The 24,907-nt window shown below is 46.9% G+C and overlaps 1 protein-coding gene across 2 annotated transcripts; it reads right to left on the bottom strand.

Moving 5' to 3' along the window:
• Positions 1 to 1,133: 1,133 nt before the first annotated feature.
• Positions 1,134 to 22,030, bottom strand: ZNF202 (zinc finger protein 202). Of its 2 annotated transcripts, XM_055548448.1 has the most exons (7): positions 21,902 to 22,030; positions 6,703 to 7,197; positions 5,791 to 6,001; positions 5,348 to 5,436; positions 4,302 to 4,431; positions 3,638 to 3,757; positions 1,134 to 2,937 (listed from the first exon to the last, which is right to left on the bottom strand). In XM_055548448.1, the coding sequence occupies exons 2-7, from the start codon at positions 7,102 to 7,104 to the stop codon at positions 1,943 to 1,945; spliced, it is 1,947 nt and encodes a 648-aa protein (XP_055404423.1). In that variant the 5' UTR covers positions 7,105 to 7,197; positions 21,902 to 22,030; the 3' UTR covers positions 1,134 to 1,942. The 2 variants fall into 2 exon arrangements, with proteins under 2 accessions (XP_055404423.1, XP_055404424.1); XM_055548449.1 differs by lacking the exon at positions 21,902 to 22,030 and having other exon boundaries at positions 6,703 to 8,576.
• Positions 22,031 to 24,907: the final 2,877 nt, after the last annotated feature.

The following is a 24,907-nucleotide window of genomic DNA, read 5'->3' on the forward strand; positions in this document are numbered from 1 at the left end:
CTTGCTTTTACCTCCAGAATTTTATCAACTTCCATAAATGTTTTATAATCTAGGAGACATCACTTTTTTGGTGCTATGGCAATTCATCCAGACAAACTGCGGGTAGACGTTAGATCAATGGCTCAGAAAAGTCTGCGTAGCAGGATAGTCTCCTTTGCAAAGTCCAGACTCAGATCTTACCACGATTCCACCTATAGCTGTGCTAACCATGCCAAGGCTTCTCTATCCTCACAGATAACTATCCTGTCCTCCCAGATCTCTCTGTGTGAATGATCTTCAGAAGTCTTGGGAACATGAAGTCCTGAAGACTGGATGGGTGGAAAGCCCTAGGAACCAGGGATCTTGGCTGTCAGTGCTCCTTTTTAAAAATTTCATATGTGCACGCTTCTAGGAGGACAACGGTCAACTGGAGTTAAAGCCAGTCAGCTGGAACACCATCACTGACCAGAACGAGAATCCCCTTTGCTGAGCTCTTGAGCTTGAGGCTCTGTCATCTCACCACCCATGCTCTTTGGGTGAACACTGGCACACAAGAGCTCAAGAAACAGAGCAGAAGAAACCAGGCACAGAAGACAGTCTCCCTTTTCATGCTTTAATCCCATACCCTGTGCTCCATGGACGGAGGGAATGGTCTCCCCAGTCCTGGCCATGCCCAGTCAGAGCAGATGAAGTTCCTAACTATTCAGCCTCAGCTCCACAGAACCTCTACCAGACAACAGAGACCCATGGGCCATGAGATCCTACGCTTTAGTTCTTACATGAAAATGAAATCATGTAAGAAAAAGCCAACAATGCAGACATGAAAGCCATTTACTCCTGGTAAATTCTTCAGGGTCCCAGGTCTCCCTGATGTCAGAGGGTGAGGGGGGGGAGGATGAGGGTGGGGAGTCAGGAGAATAGTCCGGATGGCCTTGGTCAGCAGCAACAGCTCTTTCTTAATTTTCCCGTAATTTGAGCTTAGATCTTCTCGTTTCCTTCATGTAAATAAAGTGAGCCTGTCCACCATGATTCTACAATCGTTAAGAGTGCCTCTGTCAGCTGATACCATTTCAAAAATTCCCTCACAAACCCATGTGATGAGGATAGGGTGGGTGGGCTTGTATATACGTGGAAATGTAAATGATTTCACCATGATTTTAATCAGGCTTTACTGAATCCCTCGGCACCCAAATGCTACATCCCACTTGTGGCAGAATAAGTGCCAGGGACAAAACCAAGAAACTGGGAGGCCCAGGCACAAGCCTTCTCACAGGAGAAACCCACGAGGAAAGAGGCTGCTGCTTGGTCCCCCCTTTCAAGCAGTGTCTGGCACCTGGTGTCATTTTAACCTTGGAGAGGAGAGCAGCCTGACGAGGTCTACATGAAGCCGCCTTCATGTTTCTGCCCATCACATGCTACTCACACCTCTCCCCAGAGTCAAAGGAAAGTGCATGGTGAGGAATTGAACCAGTGAGAGGTTTGTACAGGTAATCTATGGGGTGAGGCGCAGTTCTCCTGCCCTGACTTCAGGGCTGTGTGCTTTAATGTTAGAGCCCAGGGAGGACGGCATCGTAAAGGCTGGTCCCTCACCAACCCTGAGGATTGGTCCTGGGCCACTTCAAAGCTGAGACTGTTAAGTCGTCTTCAGGATGGGGGCAAGTATAATAAGCCCAACCTCTTGTGTCTTCACGCCCCCTGCTTCACACCTGCCAGGTGGAGGCGGGAGCATTTTAGCCAAGGAGAGGCCTCATTTCAGGCAAACTTTGGGAAGAACATCTCCTCATGGTGTGGAGGAAGGCTGAGAGGTCCTGCCAGGGGCTAATTTAGCTGCGGGAAGGTGTCATCAGACTTCGGCAGGTCAGGCAGATGCCCTAGACAAGGTCGCCTCCAGCCGACAAGAGGGCCTCTCCCAGTCTGTCCCCAGGAGAGGGCCAAAGGCAGGTCTCCCCATGTGTGGCCCTGGCTAGGAGGCCTTTTGTGAATGGGTCCTCTGGTGCCTGATTAAGTGGTAGCCTCTGCTGAAGCTCTTCCCGCATGTAGGGCACGTGAACGGCTTCTCGCCTGTGTGTGTCCGCTGGTGCCTGACAAGGTGGTCCCTCCGGCTGAAGCTCTTCCCACACTCGCTGCAGCGGCAGGGCCTCACTGAGGCGTGTCCCCGCAGGTGCTTGGCGAAGGCGGCGCTGTGGCTGAAGCAGCGCCCGCACTCGCTGCACAGGTACAGCTCCTCGGCCGCGTGTGTCTTCCGGTGGGCCAGGTACCGCCTGTGGTCGCTGAAGTCCTCGCCGCATTCCCCGCACAGGTAGGGCTTGCCTCCGACGTGGATTCTTTGGTGGGTGGTGAGCACGGATTTCTGGCTGAAGCTTTTGCCACAGATGGTACAGAAGAAGGGCTTCTCTCCCGTGTGCGTCCTCTGGTGCCTGACGAGGTCGGAAGTCCAGCGGAAGTGCTTCCCGCAGTCCTCACACCTATAGGGCTTCTCCACGGGTGGGGTTCTCTCCGCCTGGACCAGAGGGGCGGCCTCACCCAGACTCCTCCGGTTTAGCAGGTATTTGTGAGGAGCATTTGTCCTGTGTACCTTTTGGTGCCTGGCGAGATGGGAGCTCCGTGTGTAGCTCTTCCCACACTCCATGCATTTATAGGGCTTCTCTCCCGTGTGAGTTCTCAGGTGTCGAATGAGGTGGGAGTTACAAGTGAAACTCTTTCCACACACAGGACAGTTATGATGTCTCCCTAACAGTGGGTGGACGGGCATGGTTTCCTGAAGGTTCGTTGAACTACTGACTTGAGAAATCTTTGTGCCTAATCTTCTTTCATTAAGTCTACCAGGATCATCCTCAAAGACTATTTCCCAGTCTGGAGTTTGGTGAATTTCTGCATCTCCTGACACAGACCTGTGTGGATCCTCCAAACTCAGATCTTCTTGCCCAGGACACTCTTCGTCGTCGTCACTCCTGTCTCCTGTAGAAACAGAGAGGAGAAAGGAGGAGATTACAGAGGTAGAAGATGTGCCTTCTGCACAGTGGAGAGAGTTTACACTGTTCTGAGAGGGCAAGACCGTATAGAGAGAAACTCAAGTTTCTCAATTGCAGAGGCCGGAAAAAAAGAAGTAACTGGTCAACTGAGTGCCTGTTGTATGCTGAGAACTTTCTTACATGTTAGCTCATGCTGGTAACAGCCTTCATGTGGACAAACATTATCATCCTCCTTTCACAAATGTGGAGGGACTTCCCTGGTGGTCTAGTGGTTAAGAATCCACCTTTAAATGCAGGGGATGTGGGTTCAATCCTTGGTTAGGAAACTAAGATCCCACATGAAGTGAGGCGACTAAACCTGTGCATCACAACTAGAGAAGTCTGTGTGCAGAACAAATGTGGAGACTAGGGATCAAGAGTCTGTGTAAAGGCTTAAAAAATGGTATAGCTGCAATTCCAAGTTTCCTTTTTTTCCTGTCACCATTTTGTATTACAGAGCCCTGAAACCAATGACAGGTGTGAAGAGGGGAGAAAAGAGAGAATGTTTGGCTTCAGAGGGAGACAGTGGTACTGGCTGAGCCGTTAGAAGAACCAGAGAGGGGCTCTCCAGAGGGCGAGGGAAACACCGACCAGAGGAACTGCCAGCCAGGGGGTGAGGGTGGGGCAGATCCCCTATCACTCCTCACCTGTATAGGTGAAACTCAGAATTTCTGGCTCTTCAGGCTCCTGAGGCTCTGGGACGTCTGGGACCAGAGGCTCTTCTTCTCTGACATGGGAGATCTCGTCTAGTCTGGGGATTGGAAAGGCTGCTCAAGAGAGGGAAACAGGACATCACGATTGGCTCAACAGTCCCCTATGTCAAGAGCAGATCTTTTCTGTTCGGTAGACTGAAGAAAAATCCCATAGGCAGGCTATTCAAACCTTCCGTCTCTTTGGCTTGAGCCCCTGATGGGAACTGTGTATCTCTTGCCTTTCACCGGCAACTCAGTAATCACACAACTGGCAGTGTTACCCTCTTTTCCTATATTCAAGTAAGTAGAATACTCTAAACTTTTATTGCTTGCTTCAAAACTGATATGCTTACCTACGCACACTAAACTAAAACTCACACTAAAACTATAGTATTACAGCTCTATTTTCTTGTTCGAGTTTCCAACTACTTTCTGGGCATTTTCTCTTCCCTTTAATTTTGAAAGCTATTATGTTCTTCAGCTGTCCTTTCATGTCACCGGTAGGGTCGGTGTAAGAGAAGTGTAGTACGTGCAATCCAAAGTCTAAGACACCCTCAGTTTCCAACAAGAGGAAGATCTTTGTGCTCAGGACACTCTAGAAACACTTGAAATTCCTTACACAGGGAGACCACGATTCCACAGTCTTCTTCCAAGACATATTCCCCATAGAACTCTTTCTGGGTTGGATCCAGATCGCTCCACTGGTCCTGGGAGAAGCATACGGCCACATCCTTGAAAGTGACCAAGCCCTGAAACAACACAAGGATTCCATTACAATGTGATGCTTCATGGAGCCTCATATCTAATTCCTGAAATGAAGGTCTTTGGTACAGGCACAGTCCATCCAAGAGACAGAGAAACTCAGACGGGACACCTGGTTCCTTTCAGGACACCTGTGTTTCATTTTCTGTTGCTTCCCAAGTTTCTGCTCTTGCAACTGACCCTCTTCCTCTTCCCTCCAATCCAACCACTTTCCCTCAGCACCAGACTACACTGTTCTTCCCAAGGATGTTATTTACAATATGAGAAAGGTCTTGGAAGTCATCATTCTAATGGTATCTGTATCTCTGCAAAAATTCATCTTTTCTAGGAAGTTCTTCCTAACTGCCCTTACCCAATCATGTACCACTTATACAGTCTACGTAGCATCAACAGGACTTCCCTCTTCAGCTCTACAATCTAAAAACAAGGATGAGCTCTATTCCTTTATTCTCCAGCCACTCAGCTTAGTTTTAGGGCTCCTGACCTGGTGAACTCTTCTTGAATGCCATGGCCTGACTGAATGAGAAGAGAACAGCAACCAAAATCAGAAATTGATTTTGCAGGCCAGTCAGTCACCCTTACAAATGACTATCAAGTTTACTTCTTAACATCAAAAACAAATCCTCCTTTGACAACTTCAAAGTTGTACCAGAGTTTTCCCAAAGCAACCCCATTTTGTTAGTCCCTCAGGTCAGTGGCAAATCAAGAAGCTCTGGAGCCTGCAGATCCAACTAAGATGTTCTCCGTGAGATGCAGCTCCTCCCCTTCCAGACACGAGCGGAACTCAGAGCTTAACCTGGCAATGGACAGTGGAAGCCTGTGTCCTGTCTGACCTGTTCAGCGTACGGTTAAGCTCAATGGTTCCTCGAGTTCCCTGCGATGCAGACGGAAATGAGGGCGCACCTGTGATAGAGCAGTGAGAAGGGCGACCATCTCAGAGTTTCCAGAGTTCCTCTCTTCGGGAAGGGCTGGGTCCTGAAGCACTGGAACCTCTAAGAAGACAGGAAGGGGAGATCAGTCACGTGCAAGGCAGCCCTATAACCAGCAAAGAGCTGAGCATTCCCCATGGTCTCTGGTGGGAAGGGTGGGGTCGAGACACTGGCCTAAGGGCAGTCTGAGTCACCCCAAAGCTGCCACCTATAACGTTACGGGAATGCCAGGGGAATAACCAAGAGTTCTGCTGGCCACAGTGGCCCTGCTCTAGCAAGACTATGGCTAGTACTGCCTCCTTTCAACACCCTGCATCCTTTGGCTTCCTCCACTCATGCTCTACCAGCCTCCCCGTCTGAGAGCAACACCCCCACCCCTCACTCAGCCATGACCCCCACTTCCTGTGGGCTTCCCACCGCTCTTCTGCAGGGGCTGGAGCTCCGACTCCTGGCACAAGGTCTGCTCTTCTGACGCCCCCAGAACTGGGCTCTGTGTGGTCTCCTCACGGAGCTCCTCGGGGGTCAAGGTCTGTGCAGGGTCCTGCAGCTCACTAGGTGACCCGGGCTCTGCTCCTGGAGGCACTGTCTCCTCGGACAGGACTTCCTGGCCGTGAACATGGACAGTCACCTGGGAACAATTCCAACTTCCAGTCACCGCGGAGTCAGGATAAAGTCCTGGGTGTCACAGAGCTCACATCAGAAGAAGCTGCCATCAGAAAACTCCCAGAGGGGCCCAGGTAAAAGGGGGAAGTCCAGTCCCCCTGGTGTGTGCGAGGGGAAGCTCAGGTTACTGTCGCCAGAACAACGGGCGGGGGCGGGGAGGGGGGCGCGGGACATTCAGATACCACCCTGTTTTCTTTTTTCCCTCAACCCTGCCCATCAATGGGGCTCTGAGGTGCCATCCTTCCCATCACCCTCTGCTGTTTTAGGAGGGGCCTCTCTGACTGAGGGGCTGAGAACCTCTGAGGAAGTCAGAGAATTCTCTACCGCCCCCCGCCGCCCCCCCCAGGAAAATGAGGTTCAATACCAAAAGGGAAAAGGAAAGCGGTATCACCCTTGGTGATGAGGCCGCAAAGATGGCCTCCCCAGGCAGGTGTTTCAAGAACCAGGAAGTCACTCACACACACACACACACACACACACACACACACACACACACACTCCACTGTCCCATGGGGCATATGGATCTAGGTGCAACCCAAGGGCAGAGCCAGTTAAGTTTACGAGGTGATTTCTGTGAGCCCTAGCCATCCTTGCAGCCGGTAGACGCCATCCTTGCAGCCGGTAGACCCCCTCCGCATCACACAGATCAGGACTCCCCCTCCTCACCCACCGCCTTGGTCTCCTGGGCTGTTTCTGCAAACCCTCCACCAGGGTCACGGCCTCCTCGCCGCTCTCGGGCCGCTGGCCCCGCACCCAGCTCTGCAGCTCTCCGGGCAGGACAGTGAGGAACTGCTCAAGCACCAGCAGCTCCAGGATCTGCTCCTTCGTCCTGCGCTCTGGCCTCAGCCACTGACGACACAGTTCTCGGAGTCGGATGAGGGCTTCTCGCGGGCTGGCTGCTTCCTGGTAGCGGAAGCGCCGGAAGTTCTGGTGTGACGTCTCAAGCACAGGGTCATCCCTCTGTGAGACAGACTCTGGCCGACAGGGGAAGTCATCTTCCAGTTTCACCATGAGAATTCCCTCTTCTTCCCAAAGATCCTGGTCCTCCGGCTCCAAGGCAGTAGCCATTGTCTGGCTCTGAGGTGGCCTCAAACCATTGAGAGCTCACAACATTCCCCCTCTATCAGCCTGGGCGCCTCCAGGAGTTTCCTCCCAAGGGACCTGGGGTAGAGAAGTGAAGACAGACAACAGGCTAAGCATGAAGGTAAGCACAGGAGTCACAGTTCTGAGCTCAGTCTTAATCCTGTACACATAACACTCCCGAACTTAAGTTCCCTTTCCCCTAATCTCTGTAACATACCCTGTACCTAGACCTAGTTGGAATAGGGTAATCCGTGCCTGAAGGTATGTTCTCCCATTCCTTTTCCTAGGCAAGGATCACACCTCATACAAAAACAGAAAAATACTGCATTTCTATTTCATAAAATCTGTTAACCTTAAAGGAAAACGGTAGGAGAAAGGACACTTAAAACTGCCTGCTAAAAATGTGGTATTGATTACCACCTGTTTTACACACACACACACATGCTGACATATACATGGGGATATATGTTCCGAGAAGTGACACATCAATAGGCCTGAAATAGAGAAGACTTAATGGAGGTTCAGTGAACTGAATCACACTCTGTTATCAATTTCTTCTGTAAAGTGGGGACTCTCAGAGATTTGAGGGGAGGACTGTATGAGGGAACAGTGAGGAAAGCCACAGAAACAGTGGCTGGCACACAGGCACCCCCTGAAGCGACCTTCCTCTTAAGATGTCTTTAATTGGGAGAACTACAGACCCTCAAACCTGAATGCTGAAAACTAAATTCATGATTCTTACTCCCAAATCCACCCCTCTTCCTGGTATCCTCCATTGGCTGAGATCATCACTTTGTTAAGTAAACACTCAACTTTATAATCTTTGGATTCAATGTTGATTCTTCCCTGTTGCTTATAGCTCATTAAACCAGTTCTGCCTCTTAAGCCTCTAAGTCTGTTTCCTCCTGCTTGGGCCCTCACCTCTTGCCTGGACTATTGCCACGACTTCCCTATTGGGAGTTCTGTAGCACTCAGCTATGAGCAGAGTGCAACAAATTCACCAGTTGAGCTCTTGCAGAGCACAGAATCACACATCATTCTTCTGGACACTCTGATTCAAGTCAGTCTAAACAACCGTATCTTTAAGAAATGCTACATACGGTTCTGATGTGCACCCTGGTTGAGAAACACCTCAGGCATCTATGATTAAGATTGCGAGTCCTGGAGTCAGACAGCCAGACTGCCAGGGTTTGAATCCTCACTCTACTGTTTATGAGGTGTGGGGCCCATGGTCAACTTTTATCCTCCTCCTGTCTGTTTTCCCATTTCCAGAATGGAATCCATCTAACAGGGTTACTATGAGGAGTATCTGTGAAGTGCTTAGAAGAGCGATGGTGCCCCAATGTTAACTATTATCTTTCTGAATCATAGTTACAACGGCATCACCCAACATTTTAAAATAGTAACTTTATAAGTAAGATCAGTTCCAAAATCCTTGGCATGGCACATGAAGCCCTTCACAACCAGCCTCTGTTTACGGTTCAGGGCTCGTATCCTCCCCTTTTCTCTGTGGCACCTGCTATAATGAATGCATGGCTCACCTCCCTACAGTAGGGTGTCTTTACAGACCTCCAAGTCCCAAAGAGTCTGTTCCTTATGTATGGAAAACTCCCACCCCTGATGCTGCACATGTGCTCTTATTTCTTCTTCATTTCCAGGATTTACAGTTCAGGTCTTAATCAATTTTCTGGATTACTGCAGCTGCCTCTACACATGAGCTACCTGTCTCCAGGTTCATTACCTTTAAGTTACCATTCATCGTTATCACCAGAGTGAGTGCTCTTCACAAATCTGGTCCTGTCCCTTCCTTATTTAAGATACTCAATCACTCCTCTCTTGTCTTGTAACTGAAATACGAACTTCTAAGGATTATGTATTAGGTTGACCTTCATCTTGTTACTCCTTTGCCTTCCTCTCCTTTCAAACACACACACACACACACACACACACACACACACACGCAGAGTGCATGTGAAGCACACAAAGCTCTATGCTCTTTGTCCTCTCCACATGCAGTTCCTTCAGAATCTTGGCCCTTCATTAGGTTAAACTTGTCTTTCAAGACATAGATAAGGCTTCATGTTTTCTGAGATGCTTTCTTTGAACCCATTCCCTGGCCCTTAAACATGGTTAGGAATCACTGCTTCCCTAGCTATCTGAGCACATCTGTATCTCAAATCTGCCATATCACACAGCCATCGCGTATCTTTCCTGTGAAACTTCTTGAAGTAGGGAACTATGCTGTAGTCAATCTCCAATACCCGTAAGAAATCGCACAATACATGCATCTAGATGAGTAAGTCTCCACTTTGAAGTTTCCTTCCTACATTAACAGGATTAAAGTCTTTCCCACTGCAAGTTTCTATTCTCTTTTATTCACCAAATCTCATTAAATCTATGTTCTAAATCTTTCAAATTCATCCATCTCATCTCCTCTGCCATTCCCTTAGTCAAAGCTTGACGACCCACTAACCCCTACGACCACAGAGGCGTGTGTGTGGGATGAAGTACCAGGTTCAAATCTCACCAGTGTCCTCCTGGTGGCTGCCCCCACCACCACTCTCCATGTGCAATCTGAGGGGTTCTTCATGTCCCCATCTTTTTCTGCTTCACTACAACTGCCCCTGGAGAAGGAAATGGCAACCCACTCCAGTGTTCTTGCCTGGAGGATCCCATGGACAGAGGAGCCTGGTGGGATACAGTCCATGGGGTTGCAGAGTCAGACACGACTGAGCGACTAAGCATACACGCACAACTGCCCCAGGTTCACCTCAATGTCAGTAATCCACTCTTTTTAAACTTTTTGACCACACCACATGGCATGTGAAGTCTTAGTTCCATGACCAGGGATTGAACCCATGTCCCTTGCATTGGAAGGGCAGAGTCCTAACCACTGGACCACCAGGGAAGTCCTAGCAGTTCATTCTTAACAGCTATAACATGCTGTCTAATGTCCAATGCTGCCCATTAATGACCAAATTATTCATTCTTAAAATCTGTATCTCAAAGCAGTTTTCATTCAGGCTCACTTCATTTTTCCATTACCTGAAAACATGTACTATGTAATTTCATGGTCTGTTCTAGAAAGTTCCATAATTAACAGATCTCCCTGGGCTAATTTTCCTACATATTAAATCTGCTCTACCTCATGGTGATTTTTCTTCATGAGCAGTTTGTAATTTTTTTAATGCTTTTGCCCATTTTCTTTGGGAGACCTGAGAGCCCTAGGTTATAAAAGTGAGCCCTTTGAATGAAATTTCATTTGCTTCTACCCAAGTACTAGTAGTTTCAATGATCTTAATTTCTCAGAGTATTTCCTGACTCATGCTGACAGTGTGTTATTTAGGCCTAAGCCTCTGACCCAAGGCTATAAAGGCCTACACTTCCCTCGCCCTTCCGTGTGATCAGTAGACACACTTTCACAGGAGTAGCTTTTCCAGGCTCCAGGCTGGCAGATGGCTCAACTCCATATTCCTCCCCTGTCCCTACCAGTCCCCCACTCTCATATCACATTGTTGGGAGTACAGGTATTAGAACCCCAAATACTAGAAGCCTTTATTTGGTGTGAAATCTCCTTGGGCTGTGGTGGAGTCAAGAGTGACTCCCTCCTCCAGCTTTTATTTCTGGAACCTACACATTTACCTTTAGCTTTGGGGAAGGGAGGTGGATGAGTGCCAGCATCCCGAAATGGACAGGAGCCATGTCCACGTCAGTTCCACCTGCAATACTTCAGTAAGGTCTGTCTTTTTTTTTTTTGATGTGGACTGTTTTTAAAGTCTTTATTGAATTTGTTACAATATTACTTCTGTTTTATGTTTTGTGGGATCTTAGCTACCGACCATGGTTTGAACCTGCACACCCTGCACTGGAAGGTGAAGTCTTAACCACTGGGCCACCAGGGAAGTCCCTGACTAAGCTTCCTAACATATGAAATCAGCCCACAGCTCCACACTGTCCACAGGAAAAAATCTGAACTCCTTGTAATTTGACTCTCAAGGCCCTGCAAGACCTGGCCCCTGGCCCTGACGGGGCATGCCTGCTACTCCACTGTACGTTGCTGCCTGCATGTACAGCTCTCTCCCTTTTCTATGCTCTCACTGGGTTTTTGTTCCTGATGCTGTTGACACTCCTTGAAATACCCTTTCTACCCCCTTTACTTGGTCAATTCTACTCATTCTTCAGACCTGCTTTTCCTGGACACCTTCCCTGGTTCTCCCAGACTGCACAGGAACCTGGACCCTGTATCACAGCACACACATACATCTACTTTATGCGTGGTAAGAATCGTTCACACTTCTGTTTAATTCACCAGACCACGAAGCTCTGAGGACAGGGCTGGACAGCACCCAGCTCAAGGCTGTCAACAGGTTCCCAGGCAGACACCATGGTAAGTCTTTCTAAGTCTTTCTCCAGAAGGACAGATCCAGTGTCTTATCAATTTTTATTCATTCATTTGTTCAGCAAACTATGTGCTAGACAGATGGATAAATAAGGAAAAAACACTTGTTATTTGGATTGTGAATAAAACAGAATACTGTCAGTGGTTCCTGAAGTGAGGAAGCCACAACTCATCACAAGGAATCTTCAGGTTGCCCTGGGAGAATCCACATATAAGTCACAAGAACTGTGTGTTTGGAAAAGAAAAACAAAGTTATTTTCCTCTGAAGATTTGAATCAATTTTAATAATCACAAAACCAGACATAAAGTAATTTAATGCAACTACAACAATGACTGATGCTTTCAAACTGTGGTGAGGGTCCCTTGGATAGCAAAGAGATCACACTCGTCAATCCTTAAGGAAATCAACTCGAATATTCATTGGAAGGGCTGATGTTGACGCTTCAATCCTTTGATCACCTGATGCGAAGAGCCAACTCACTGGAAAAGACCCTGATGCTGGGAAAGAATGAAGGTAAAAGGAGAAGAGAGTGGCAGAGGATGAGATGGTTAGATAGAATCACCAACTCAATGGACATGAGTTTGAGCAAACTCCGGGAGATAGTGAAGGACAGGGAAGCCTGGCATGCTGCAGTCCACAGGGTCACAGAGTTGGACATGACTCACCAACTGAACAATGATGATTTATCAGGACAATGCCCCCCCACATCTGCAAGGCAGGGGAAGAAAGTGGTATTGATACACAGGGTCTCCAGATTAATGAAGGGATTTCTATTATTAATATCTTAAAAGTCCAAGAACTTCCCCAGCAAAGCCGGCCAGGAACTCTCACTGTTTTCATGTAGCACAGTCCACAAGATTCCCTATTACAGAGTCTATGTGCTACAACAGAGGTTGATGCTCTTACAGGGCTTTGCTTTCCCCAAAAAGAGAATATAGTAGCACCACATAAAACCTGATTTATTTGCTTGTTTTGTATTTATTTTGGCAGGCTAAGATGAGATGGAGGCAAAAGGTCAGCAACAGCAGGGACTTCCCTGGTGGTCCAGTAGTTAAGAGTCTGCTCTCCCAATGCAGAGGGCCTGGGTTCGATCCCTGGTGGGGGAACTAGGTCCCACATGCCACAGCTAAAGATACTGCATGTCACAACTAAGACCTGGCACAGCCAAATAAGTGAATAAATATTTTTAAAAAATCAGCCAACGGCAGAATAAGGGAAGCAGAGCTGTCCTTGTTGGGGCAGGAGATGGGAAGGGAGGAGGTGGGCAGTGCTGTGGGAAGAGTACCAGATTCAGTATCCAGAGATGTATGTCTGGGCCCACATCCCTACGAACCTGGGGTTTCCTGAGACAATGGACACGAGTGCTTGTAAAGGATGAAACTCTCTGCCGACAACCACGCCCCTAATACACAGGATTCACTGAGGTCTGTGAGAGCTTACAAACTAGTGTGCTGTGCAAATGTTACACGTCAGTACTAGAGACAGGAAACGGACATTGTATTTTATTCTGCCCTTTATGGGATGGGCTACCCTGCGAGTCTGCCTAGGAATTCGTTGCCTTTGCTATTCTAATGCCTCCCCTCAGTGTCTGTCCTTGGAATGGCTCTACAGTGATAGCTAAAAATCCCAAACCAGGATGCTATAGAGAGACCTTGAGGCCAGGCCAAAAAAAGCGAAAGACCTGGTTTCAGAAGGCTTGAACATGATGTCTGCAGAGACGCTTCATGCGCCTTGGCCTGGGCAGGCCGCATGACCTAGTCTCTTCAGTGTTTCTAAGATGTCTGGGGCAAGACTGGGGAGGAGAGGTGGAGAGGCAAGACCTTTCTCCTGTCTTTGGCCCAGCTGTCTCTGTCCCTGAGTGAGTCCCATGCTAGTGAGCTTCCCAGGTGGCTCAGCTGGGATAGAATCCACCTGCTAATGCAGGAGACTCAAGACACACGGGTTCAATCCCTGAGTCAGGAAGATCCCTGGAGGAGGAAATGGCAACTCTAGTATTCTTGCCTGGAGAATCCCATAGACAGAGGAGCCAGGCTACAGTCCATGGGGTGGCAAAGAGTCAGACACGACTGAGCACACATGCATGCATGCATGCACACACACACACACACGCCCTAACTCAATCCTACTGACAAGAACAGAACACTACAGGCAGTGAAAAGATACCTCGGTCTCTAGCTTAAAATGTTACTACCATGTGGGTGGTCTGTAGTCCTACAGCATCTAATCTAAAGAATGATAGGATCTACTGGATCTATTTACTGGCAAATAATTCAGAAGAAAACAGTGATCAGAGGTTCAAATGATGACATTCAGCTGATACTTAAATCCCTCCCAGTCTCCCTTCTCTGTATGACACAGGCCCAGAGCCTGGAGATGTGAATGTCTGCTCACTGGGGCTAACCAGACCTTGCCACTGCTCCTCCTGTTGTTCTAGAAATCAGCCAATAAAGATTGTTCACTGCCCTTTACTACTCCTGCCCTGTTCTTTAAAACTAAAGATTACCCACTAAGATCCTCCTACTGGAAAGATTCTTCCACTTTACTGTTAGTTATTCTTATGCTAATGTCCAACCACAGTCTACATATAATGGTTAGGGGCTCCGGAGCCTTAGTCTGGACCCCTCTCCTCATTTATTAGCCAGGGGATACTCCTTAAACCTCAGTCCAAATTTCAGAATGTTGGCTAACACTTCACACCTCACATGGCTGTTGGAAGGATAAATCAAGTAACACACTGAATTGCTCAGCACAGAGCTTGGTATATGGCAGATGCTCCATATATTCTGTTCTCTTTCCTTCAAATTACTTTAAATCCTTTTGGGAAGAAAGCAAGATTTAAATGATAAGCAAAAGTCCTTTATTTCATCATAATTCCAAGAAAAAAATTTAAATGCACAGATTTAAAATCTTGGTCTGTTTACTATTACATCTAAAGTACAGTGTCTAGGGAGTTTTCTGGGCTTCCCTGGTGTTTCAGACAGTAAAGAATCTGCCTGTGATGCAGGAGACCCAGGTTTGAATCCTGGCTCTGGAAGATCCCTGGAGAAGGAAAATGGCTCTCCAGTGGAAAATACCCACTCCAGTATTCTTACCTAGAGAATTCTATGGACAGAGGAGCCTGGTGGGCTCCTGAGGTTGCAGAGTTGGACATGACTGGGTGACTAACACAAGGGAATTCCCTGGCAGTCCAGTGGTTAGTCCATTTGGTGCTCTCACTGCCATGGCGCAGGTTCAATCCCTGGTCAGGGAACCAAGATCCTGCAAGCCACTCAGTGCAGCCAGAGAAAGAAAAAATAAAGTGTTAAACCAAGACGAGAGTCCTTGTTTTGAAAGCACTTACAAGCGAAGATTAAACAAGGTCCTTGGGACACAGACAGGATGAAAACTTAAAGATAGGTTCTCCTGCCTAAGACCACGTTAGCAACGCTTCTACTTAAATCACAGTTCTGTCCCCTCCCTTGAACAGGAAGAGGCAACCTGAGGCAAATCCAGCCGTACAGGCATACCCCATTTTACTGCATTTCATCTTTATTATGCTTCAGAGATAATCTGGTTTTTTGTTTGTTTCAGTTTACAAATTAAAGGTTTGTGGCAACCCTGCATGGAGCAAGCCATTTTTCCACCAGCATTAGCTCACTTGATGTAATTACATTTTGATAATCCTTGTAATATTTCAAACTTAATTATTTTTATATTTGTTATGGTGATCTGTGATTAGTGATCCTTGATGTTACTACTGCAATTGTTTTGTAGTACCACAAACTGCACTCATGTAAGATAGCAAACAATCAATAAATGTGTGCTTTCTGACTGCTCCACTGACCAGCTGTTCCCCCATCTCTCTTGTCCTTCCCTTAGACACAATAATATTGAAATTAACAAAATTAATAACCCTACAGTGGGCCCTAAGTGTTCAAGTGACAGGAAGAGTCACATGTCTCTTGCTTTAAATAAAAAATGAGAAATGATTAAACTTGAGGAGGAGGGCACATTCAAAGATAAGACAGGACAAAAACTATGCCTCCTGCACCAGTTAGCCAAACTGGAAAGCAAAGATAAACTTCTTGAACAAAATTAAAAGTGCTACTCCAGGGAATTCATAAATATAAGTGGTGAAAGTTTTAGTGGTTTAGATAGACTATCAAACCAGCCCATCATTCAAAGGATCGTTGAATCCTTCCAGCCAAAGCTTCATCCAGAGTATGGCCCTAGCCCTCTTCAATTCTGTGAAGGCCAAGAGAGGTAAGGCAGCTGCAAAAGAGAAGTCTGAAGCTAGGAGAGATTAGTTCATGAGGTTTACGGAAAGAAGCCATCTCCATAAACATAAAGTGGAAGGAGAAGCTGCAAATACTGATGAAGAAGCTGCAACAAGTTATCCAGCTGTAGCTAAGAAAATTCATGAAGGTGGTTGCACTAAACAGCATATTTTCAATGTAAACAAAACAGCCTTTTACTAGAAGAAGTTGCCATCTGGGACTTGCATAGCTACAGCGTGTATATTCAGTCATGTCTGACTCTTTGCAACCCCATGGACTGTAGCCCATGAGGCTCCCCCGTCCATGGGATTGTCCAGGCAAGAATACTGGAGTGGGCTGCAGTTTCCTACTCCAGGGGATCTTTCCAACTCAGGGATTGAACCCACATCTCTTCCGTTTCCTGCACTGGCGGGCGGATTCTCTACCACTGCACCACTGGGAAGCCCTCATAGCTAGAGAGAAGTCAATAATTAGCTTCAAAGGGCAGGCTGACTCTCTTGTTAAGGGTTAATACAGCTGGTGACTTTCAGTTTAAGCCACTGCTCATTTGCTATTCTGAAAATCCTAGGGCCCTTAAGAGTTATGTTAAATCAACTCTGCCTGGGCCCTATAAATGGAACAAGGCCTGGGTGACACCCCATCTGTCACAACATGGTTTGTTGAATATCTTAAACTCACTGATGAAACCTATTTCTAAGGGTAAAAAGCCTTCTTTCAAAATATTACTTCTCATTGAAAATGCACCGGGTCACCCAAGAGCTTTGATGATGTACAAGATTAATGTTGTTTTCATGCCTGCTCACAAAACAACCATCCCATAGCCCATGGATGAAAGACTAATTTCGACCTTCAAGTCTTATTATTTAATAGCAAGAGAACTAGAAGCAGAAATGGAGCCTGAAGATGTGACTGAATGCTATAATCTCATGATAAAACCTTCATGAATAAGACACCTCTTCTTATGGAAGCAAGTGTTTTCCTGGGATGGAATCCACTCCTGGGAAGGCGCTGTGAAAACTGCTGCAATGACAACTAAGGATTTAGAACCAGCAGGGCTTGGCAGAAAGGACTTCAATTTTGAAAGAAGTTCTCCTGGGGGTAAAATGCTATCAAACAGCACCGCCTGCCACAGAGAAACTGTTTATGAAAGGAAGTCAACTGAAGCAGTAAACTTCACTGTTGTCTTATTTTAAGAAACTGCCACAGACACCTCAACCTTCAGCCCACAGCAGCCCGATCAGTCACCAGCCATCATATCAAGGCAAGACCCTCCATCAGCTAAAAGATTATCATTTGCTGAAGAGTCAGATGATGGTTAGCATCTTTTTCTTTTTTTAAGCAATAAAGCCTTTTAAAATTAAGGTCTATACATTTTTTTAGACATAATACTACTGCATACAATTGATTACAATACAGTGGAAACAATTTCTTGGGGAACCAAAAAAATTCATGTGTTTTTACTGTGGGATCTCCTTTATTGCAGCCATCTGGAGCTGAACCTGTATACCCAAGACGGCCTCTGCAAACCTAACCCAGAAGGCAAAAGAAATGAAAGGGAAAAACTTCAGACTTCTTGCCTTCTCACACATCATGATCAGTGTGCTTCAAACCATGTTTAAAAACTATTTAAGACAGTCTTGCCATTTAATTTTTTCTTCCTTCATTAGACTCAACATATAAAGACATAAATATCTCCTGCCCCCAAATTTTGTAGCCTTTTGTGGTTAGGATCAATGTCTAAAAATGTAATTAAGAGTAAATATAAACATGATAACTGTAAATAAAGCTATAATAATTGCAATAATTCACTTTAGTTTTAATTAAAGCGTTTCCTCGGAGAAGGCAATGGTACCCCACTCCAGTACTCTTGCCTGGAAAATCCCATGGGCGGAGGAGCCTGGTAGGCTGCAGTCCATGGGGTTGCAAAGAGTCAGACACAACTGAGTGACTTCACTTTCATTTTTCACTTTCATGCATTGCAGAAGGAAATAGCAACCCACTCCAGTGTTCTTGCCTGGAGAATCCCGGGGACAGGGGAGCCTGGTTGGCTGCTGTCTATGGGTTTCGCAGAGTCGGACACGACTGAAGTGACTTAGCAGCCAGTGTTCTTGCCTGGAGAATCCCAGGGACGGGGGAGCCTGGTGGGCTGCCGTCTATGGGGTCGCACAGAGTCGGACACGACTGCAGTGACTTAGCAACAGCAACAAAGTGCTTCCTTTAGGTAGTCAAAGCTATGGTTTTTCCAGTAGTCATGTATGGATGTGAGAGTTGGACTATAAAGAAAGCTGAGTGCCAAAGAACTGATGCTTTTGAACTCTGGTGTTGAAGACTCTTTGAGAGTCCCTTGGACTGCAAGGAGATCCAACCAGTCTATCCTAAAGGAAATCAGTCCTGAATATTCATTGAAAGGACTGATGCTGAAGCTGAAACTCCAATACTCTGGCCACCTGATGCAAAGAACTGACTCACTGGAAAAGACCCTGATGCTGGTAAAGATTGAAGGCGGGAGGAGAAGGGGACGACAGAGGATGAGATGGTTGGATGGCATCACCGACTCGATGGACATGAGTTTAAGCAAGCTCTGGAGTTGATGATGGACAGGGAAGCCTGGGGTGCTGCAGTCCATGGGGTCGCAGAGTCGGACACGACTGAGCAACTGAACTGAAATGATAGGTATGTCCACAGGCCTAGGAGGCACTCCTGTCCCACTGCTGACAGTTCTGCCTTCAGAGGTAGACAGCCTGTGTTCTTCCTCCTGGAGATGTATCATCTGGAACAAGTCACATCAACTCATCCTGAAAATGGGGACGATTTTCTACCTAAAGGTAGAGGAGCTGGATCATTTAGAGAAAGCTATCCAGCTTTTTGATGGTAACAGAGGAGGAGCTTTGAAGGGTACAAGGATATGTGGCCTCAGTACTTGAGCCATAATTTATTAGCTTAGCTTGAAGATAGTGAGAGGAATTTACTCAAGAGTTGAGAAGGGCCAGAGACCAAATACAGGTCGTGAGTCCACAATTAAACATCCTGCCACCATGAGCCTAGTGGTTAACCTCCAACATGAAGCTGGGCTTTTTAACCTTGCAGGTTTTTACTCAGAGGTGGTTAAAAGCCTAAATAAAGCAGGCCAATCTATATGCCTCAGTTTAAAACTGAACATCAAATACTAATCTGAAGTAGGACAAAGGTGACCACCCAACCTGACACCCACCCTGATGAGGGCAGCAGCTTTTATCCAGCCAAGAGTTAAACTAGCCAAATGCATTTAATTCACTACAATGAATATGGTCAATGTCCATCACATAGAGGAACCATTATTTAATGAGAAAAAAAAGGATAATATATTTTGTAAACATAGTCTGACCTGAGGTGTAAATATGGATAATTCAGAATAGTTAATTCAAAAGTCATTCACTATGTTTTTAGTTTTTAATTAATATTCTGTCAAGATACTCCCTGCTCTGTATCTAGGTGACTTCCTCCTGGCTTTGCTCAAGGCTCCCCTCCATATGATGAGATGATGAAGGATGGGACCCACGCCTGCTGGACCAGAAGCATCGGAGTAGTACCAGGTTTCCACTCAGGCTACATCACGGCCCTAAAGTAGAAGTAATCACAGGATGCCATTCGTGTGCTGTTTAGTGTCTGTCTCCCACTGTGAGCCCCATCCCTGAAGGCAAGGGCCTCCTTATATGTTTTGGTATTTCCAGTTCTTAATGTTTTGGCAAACTTGATTAAAAAAGATGCTCAATAAAAACTGTGATGAATTTAATTAAGTGGCTCACTTCTCTTCCTCCAACTTGAATATTCAGTTGTAGTTCAGAATCAGTGGGTACCAGGGCTTCCGGGGACAGTTATAGGAATTTGACATCAGCATTTATTTCAATCCCCTGCGGAGAATCAGGTGGCATAGTCATATACTAGTTTGTTACAAAGAATTAGTGGAGAGATGCTTCTTCAAGAGAGGAGAAAAGCAGGGGATGAAGTTCATTCAGCCCAGAAATATCTACTGAACATCAATTGTGTTTCCCACACAATTCAAGATGCTGGGCAAAGAAAGAGGAAAAAAAGCACAGGCCCTGATCCGAAAGAATTTAATGTAGTTAAAAAACAGCAGGGACTTCAGTATACTAGTAACTCACAGCAAAACTTGAGAATATGGGTATAAGCTATGTGATCAAAATTAAAGCTCCTATTAAGAGAATTAAGAAAATCAAGGGGAAAACTCAATATTTCACCATCAATTCAGCTTAAGATAATGTTGCACTTGGCTACAAAGGACATTTTCTTAATTTTACAAATGAAAGAACTCAGACCTAAGTGGTTATATTACCCACACAAGATCGTGTTACTAGTTTCAAGCACAGAGGTGCTCACACACAGCTATTTTGATGCTCAAACCACTGGGACGTGTGAAGAAGTTTGGCCAAAGGCAGTGGTTCTCATTCTGAGAAAGCCAGGTCAGCAGCACCAGCACCAGAGGACTTGTTAGAAATGCAAATGATCAAGCCCCAGCTCTGACTTACATACAGTAACTCTGGGGGTGGCTCCAGTAACCTGTGGGGCTTCCAGGGGATGACAATGCTTGCTAAGTCCGAGGACCAGTACCAAAAGCAAAGGAAGGAAATCTAAGATACGAGCAGAGGGCGTCCAACTTTTTCAGTGCTGCCCAAATGTAAAGGCAGAAAAGTGTCTAGGACCATTATATGTTTTACGCCTCTGCCAAATAATTGGAAAAATAATGTTGTAAACCTGTAACTTACCTCATCTGTATAGTTTATAATGCTCAAGAGTCCCTCATTTAGTAGAAAACCTTGATATACCCTTGAAATGACTGTCTAATGAAATAGTATATATAGAGTGCAAAAGTGGTACAGCAGGAGAAGAAAGGGGGAAAGACTAGGAATCCCAGGTGTTTGGTCCTAGGAAGAAAAGTTCCCGTCCTCCCTCCACCCCTGCCAACCTTCTTACACGGGACAGTAAAAGCAGAAAGTTACCCAAGACAAACGCCTGCAATCCCTAACAGCTCCCCTGTCATATATCTCCCACTAACAAGCCTCCTATGGCTGCCCCACACTTCCTAAGTGGCTTTCTGGCTCAAGGCCCATAGAGCAGATTGGAAGAGAAGTTGGAGGGATGAGCGACTCCACTAGCTTTCCTTGTGGCTTCTGAGTGAGGCTGCCCTGGGTGTCACCAGCAGAATGTGGCCAGAGAAAAAGCAACAGTAGTAAGTCTAGCCTCTAAGTAGACCCTGGATGTGCTAAGATGTGGGAGCACCCCCGGACCAAGGCAGACAGGGTTATCAAAGTGACCAGGAGAAAAGAACATCCGTGTCCAGAAAAATTAAAACCTGGCTGATAACTTTCCGAGAAAACGAAGCAAATCCATGGCAGACAAACTAACAAACTTTTAGTGAAACCAGACAAAAAGCCGGGCCCGGATACTCCCACTGAGGGTAGCGCTAGGTGGTGTCGAGAAGTGCCAAAACTGGCTGCTAGGGGTTGGAGGAGGGAAGTTTCAAGTGAAGACAGCAGTCACTGGCTTGAGAGGAGGTTCGGGTCGGTCACAGTGAGCTGAAAAGGCACAGACCAGATGGTCTCCAAAGCATCCGATGATCACGGGTAATAAAATCACGGGTGAGTGTTTCTGCGTGTGTTGCAGCGGAGTTAGTGGTTGGCAAAGTGATGGGGCTCGCCAGGACAGGGAGCCTTCGGGAGGATTGCTCTAACCAGGTGAGAGGCGGGGTGAGAAAAAGCCGCCGGAACTGAAGGGGCCTCGACCACTCCTCCCTCGGTTTCAGGGGAAAGGGGGCCGTTGGCGCGGAAGCAACGGGAGGTACGAACTAACTGCGTTTCTGCAGGCCTCAGGAGGGGGCGGAGGGCGGTGGCTGCAAAGAAAGAAGCATGGATCGCCATCCACATCCCTGGAGGTTCTAGCTTCGGCCGCCAAGACACACCGGGACCACCACGCCTCGGCCCCCTCCACGCACTGCCGCCACCCCTTCCCCAGGACAGTACGATTCCCCCGGGGTTCCAGGGGGGCGGGGTCTCCGACCCCTCCCTCTCCTCGCCGCTTAACCCCGCTCAGCCCGCTCCGGCCCGGCCCGGCCCAGCCCCCAGCACTCACGGCTCCAACAGCTCGGGCGGCTCCTCCCCTGCCCCGGCTTCTCCCCCACCCACTCCCGGCAGAGGCAGCGCCGCCGGATCCGAGCCGCGCGGGGCCCGGCGGGTCGGAACACGTGGGGCCTTTGCGCCCGGAACCGGAAACTGCCCTTCGCCCCGCCTCCTCGCCGCCCAGGGGCCTTTCTAGGCTCTGGGAGGATTGCTTGTTTTTCTATGCCCCTTCGTTCTAGGAGGCCTCTTGTTCACCCGGACGCGAACCCGAGTCAAGGGCGTCTGTCCAGCTCTCCTGCCCCGCTCTGCAGGGGGACGGGCTATGGGGTTGTAGGGGAGTGCATTTACACTCGTGCCCTTGCAGTGGGGGCCTCTTCTCTTTTTTATGTTTCGGCTGTTTTGTTCGTTTTAATTCTGATACCTGTATCTTTACCTGTTTTTCTTGTCCCCCTCCCCCTTTCTTTGCATTATCAGGGAACCATGGTAGAAAAGAGCAGTTTGGGGGTTGAATACTGCCTCTTGCAGCTGCCATCAGTTGTAGGGATTCGGACAAATCCATCTCTGAACCTCAGTATCCATCTTCTTTAATGGGCCAAATAATACTGTTACTGTAAGGGCTAAATGGTATCTTGTATGTGAACTGATTGGAGCTTAGTAGAAGCTTGCTGGTCTGCTGCTTAGTGGCTTCAGTCGTGTCCAGCTCTTTACTATCCCCGTGAACTGTAGCCCTCAAGTCTCCTCTGTCAGTGGAATTTTCCAGGCAAGAATACTGGAGTGGGTTTCAGTTTCCTACTCCTTTTGTGTGCACGCACGTTTATGTGTCGGAGAAGGCAATGGCACCCCACTCCAGTATTCTTGCCTGGAAAATCCCATGGACGGAGGAGCCTGGTGGGCTGCAGTCCATGGGGTCGCTAAGAGTCAGACACAACTGAGCGACTTCACTTTCACTTTTCACTTTCATGCATTGGAGAAGGAAATGCAACCCACTCCAGTGTTCTTGCCTGGAGAATCCCAGGGACGGGGGAGCCTGGTGGGCTGCCGGCTATGGGGTCGCACAGAGTCGGACACGACTGAAGAGACTTGGCAGCAGCAGCAGCAGCAGCACATGTGTGTGTGTGTTCGTGTTGGAGTCATCAGTTTGCCATTTTCTCCTAGTGGTGGGGCCAGTGTGAGGAAAGCAGGAGAGACTCCCATCTTAAAGCCTGTCATCCATCTTAAAGCAAGATGTAAACTGGGCCTGAACCCTGCCCAAGAGTGAGGAAACCGTTGCCAATGAAAATCATATCTCCTGGAGACTTACCTTCCTACAGATGGCAAAGGCATATTATAGTTGAGGCCAGGCTGCCCATCTTAGATTAACCATGAAGACATCCCCCCTTGATGCAAAATCATTGTTTCCCTCCCTGCCCCGCCCGCCCCGCCCCCCCCCCCCCCCCGTTTAATCTTAATTTTTTGTTCTCCTAGCACCTACTATAAAACTCAGTCATATACAACAAAGAGGTTGCTAACATGTAACCAGTCATGTGGGGGCTGGGGGGCATGGTGTAAAACTGGGCCTCTCAGAAACATCAGGGTCCTTGTTGGGAACTGATTCCCCTTGGATCTGCTGGTGTAATAAACTGTACTCCACTGTCTTGAGTGTCCTCTGAGGTGTGTTTTGTGACTCCGGATTCCACAACATTAGCAAAGAGTCTTGGACATCTGTTTATTGTACATACATTTCACCCTTATTCCTTCTATCTTTCTGCATGACATTCCACAGTCTGAATAGCCATTTGCCTAGTGATAATATATGTTGTTTATAATTGTTATCATGGACAGTGTTGTGTCAGTCTGAGCGTGAGTTGGAAAAGAATTTCCGGACACAGAGTATTTCAGAAAGTGGGTAAGTTTATTAAGAGCAGGGAGCAAAGATAATGAGGTCCCAACATATGCAGTGGGTGGACCTCGTGACCGACCAGAGAGAGCCAATGCTTTTCATGGGTTAGTAGCCAATATTTATAGTTTCAACACGAAGAAAATCCTGCTGGGAAGGTGGCATTAGGTGATTGGTTAGGGTGGGTATTTTTGCCTAATATAAAATACCAGGGGCCAGGAAGCCGCCTGGTAGGGATCAGGGGTCTTTCGGCAACGGTTGCTATGGGGTTCATTCAATTCCAAAGATAACCTTGGTGCTGGGCCCTCCATCCGTGGCCTCAGTCTGGGACTCCCAGACAATACTGGAATAAACATACTCTACATGCATTTATGCAACAATGTCACTAGCATTTTCACAAATGCTGAGAAATGTATACGCTTAATAGCTGTGTATGAGAATCTTTCCTTCCATATCCATGTGATTACTTTATGTTGTCAAATTTGTATATTTTGATCCATCTGTTGGATAAAAGTGACATCTCCTTGTTTTACTTTTCTGTAATTAATATTGTTAAAAAGCAAGAAGCCCCAAATAGGGTCATTTGCACACCAGGATAGCAAACCAAGACTTAATCAAAGTTTCAACCGTTCCCAGAAATGTGACCTTTAAAACAGTCAATCTGACATTACTTCATCAACACTAGTGAGGTCATCTGCATGATAAAGATCCTGCAGTACCTTCCCTTCAAAGAAGGCACCCTGGTCTGAAAGAACCCTTTTTCCTTTGCTCATACAGCTCATACAATCTATATATATCTTCCTATATACTTAAAATCATCTCTGGGTTACTTATAAGATGTAATGGGACGTAAGTACTTGGGAAATAGCTGTATGTACAATGTAAACGCTATGAAAATAGATACTTGGGTGCAGCAAATTCAAGTTTTGCTTTTTGGAAGTTTCTGGATTTTTTTTTTTTTTTTTTTGGCCATGTAGCATGTGGGATCTTAGTTTCTTGACCAGGGATTGAAACCACACCCCCTGCTTTGGAAGCATGGAGTCTTGGACACTGGACCACCAGGGAAGTCCAATCTGGAATTTTTTTCTGAATATTTTTAATCTGTGTGGGTTAAATTCTTAGATACAAAAAACACAGATATAG

This window comes from Bubalus kerabau, chromosome 15 (genome assembly GCF_029407905.1).
Source record: "Bubalus kerabau isolate K-KA32 ecotype Philippines breed swamp buffalo chromosome 15, PCC_UOA_SB_1v2, whole genome shotgun sequence".
NCBI classification, from domain to species: Eukaryota; Metazoa; Chordata; class Mammalia; order Artiodactyla; family Bovidae; genus Bubalus; species Bubalus kerabau.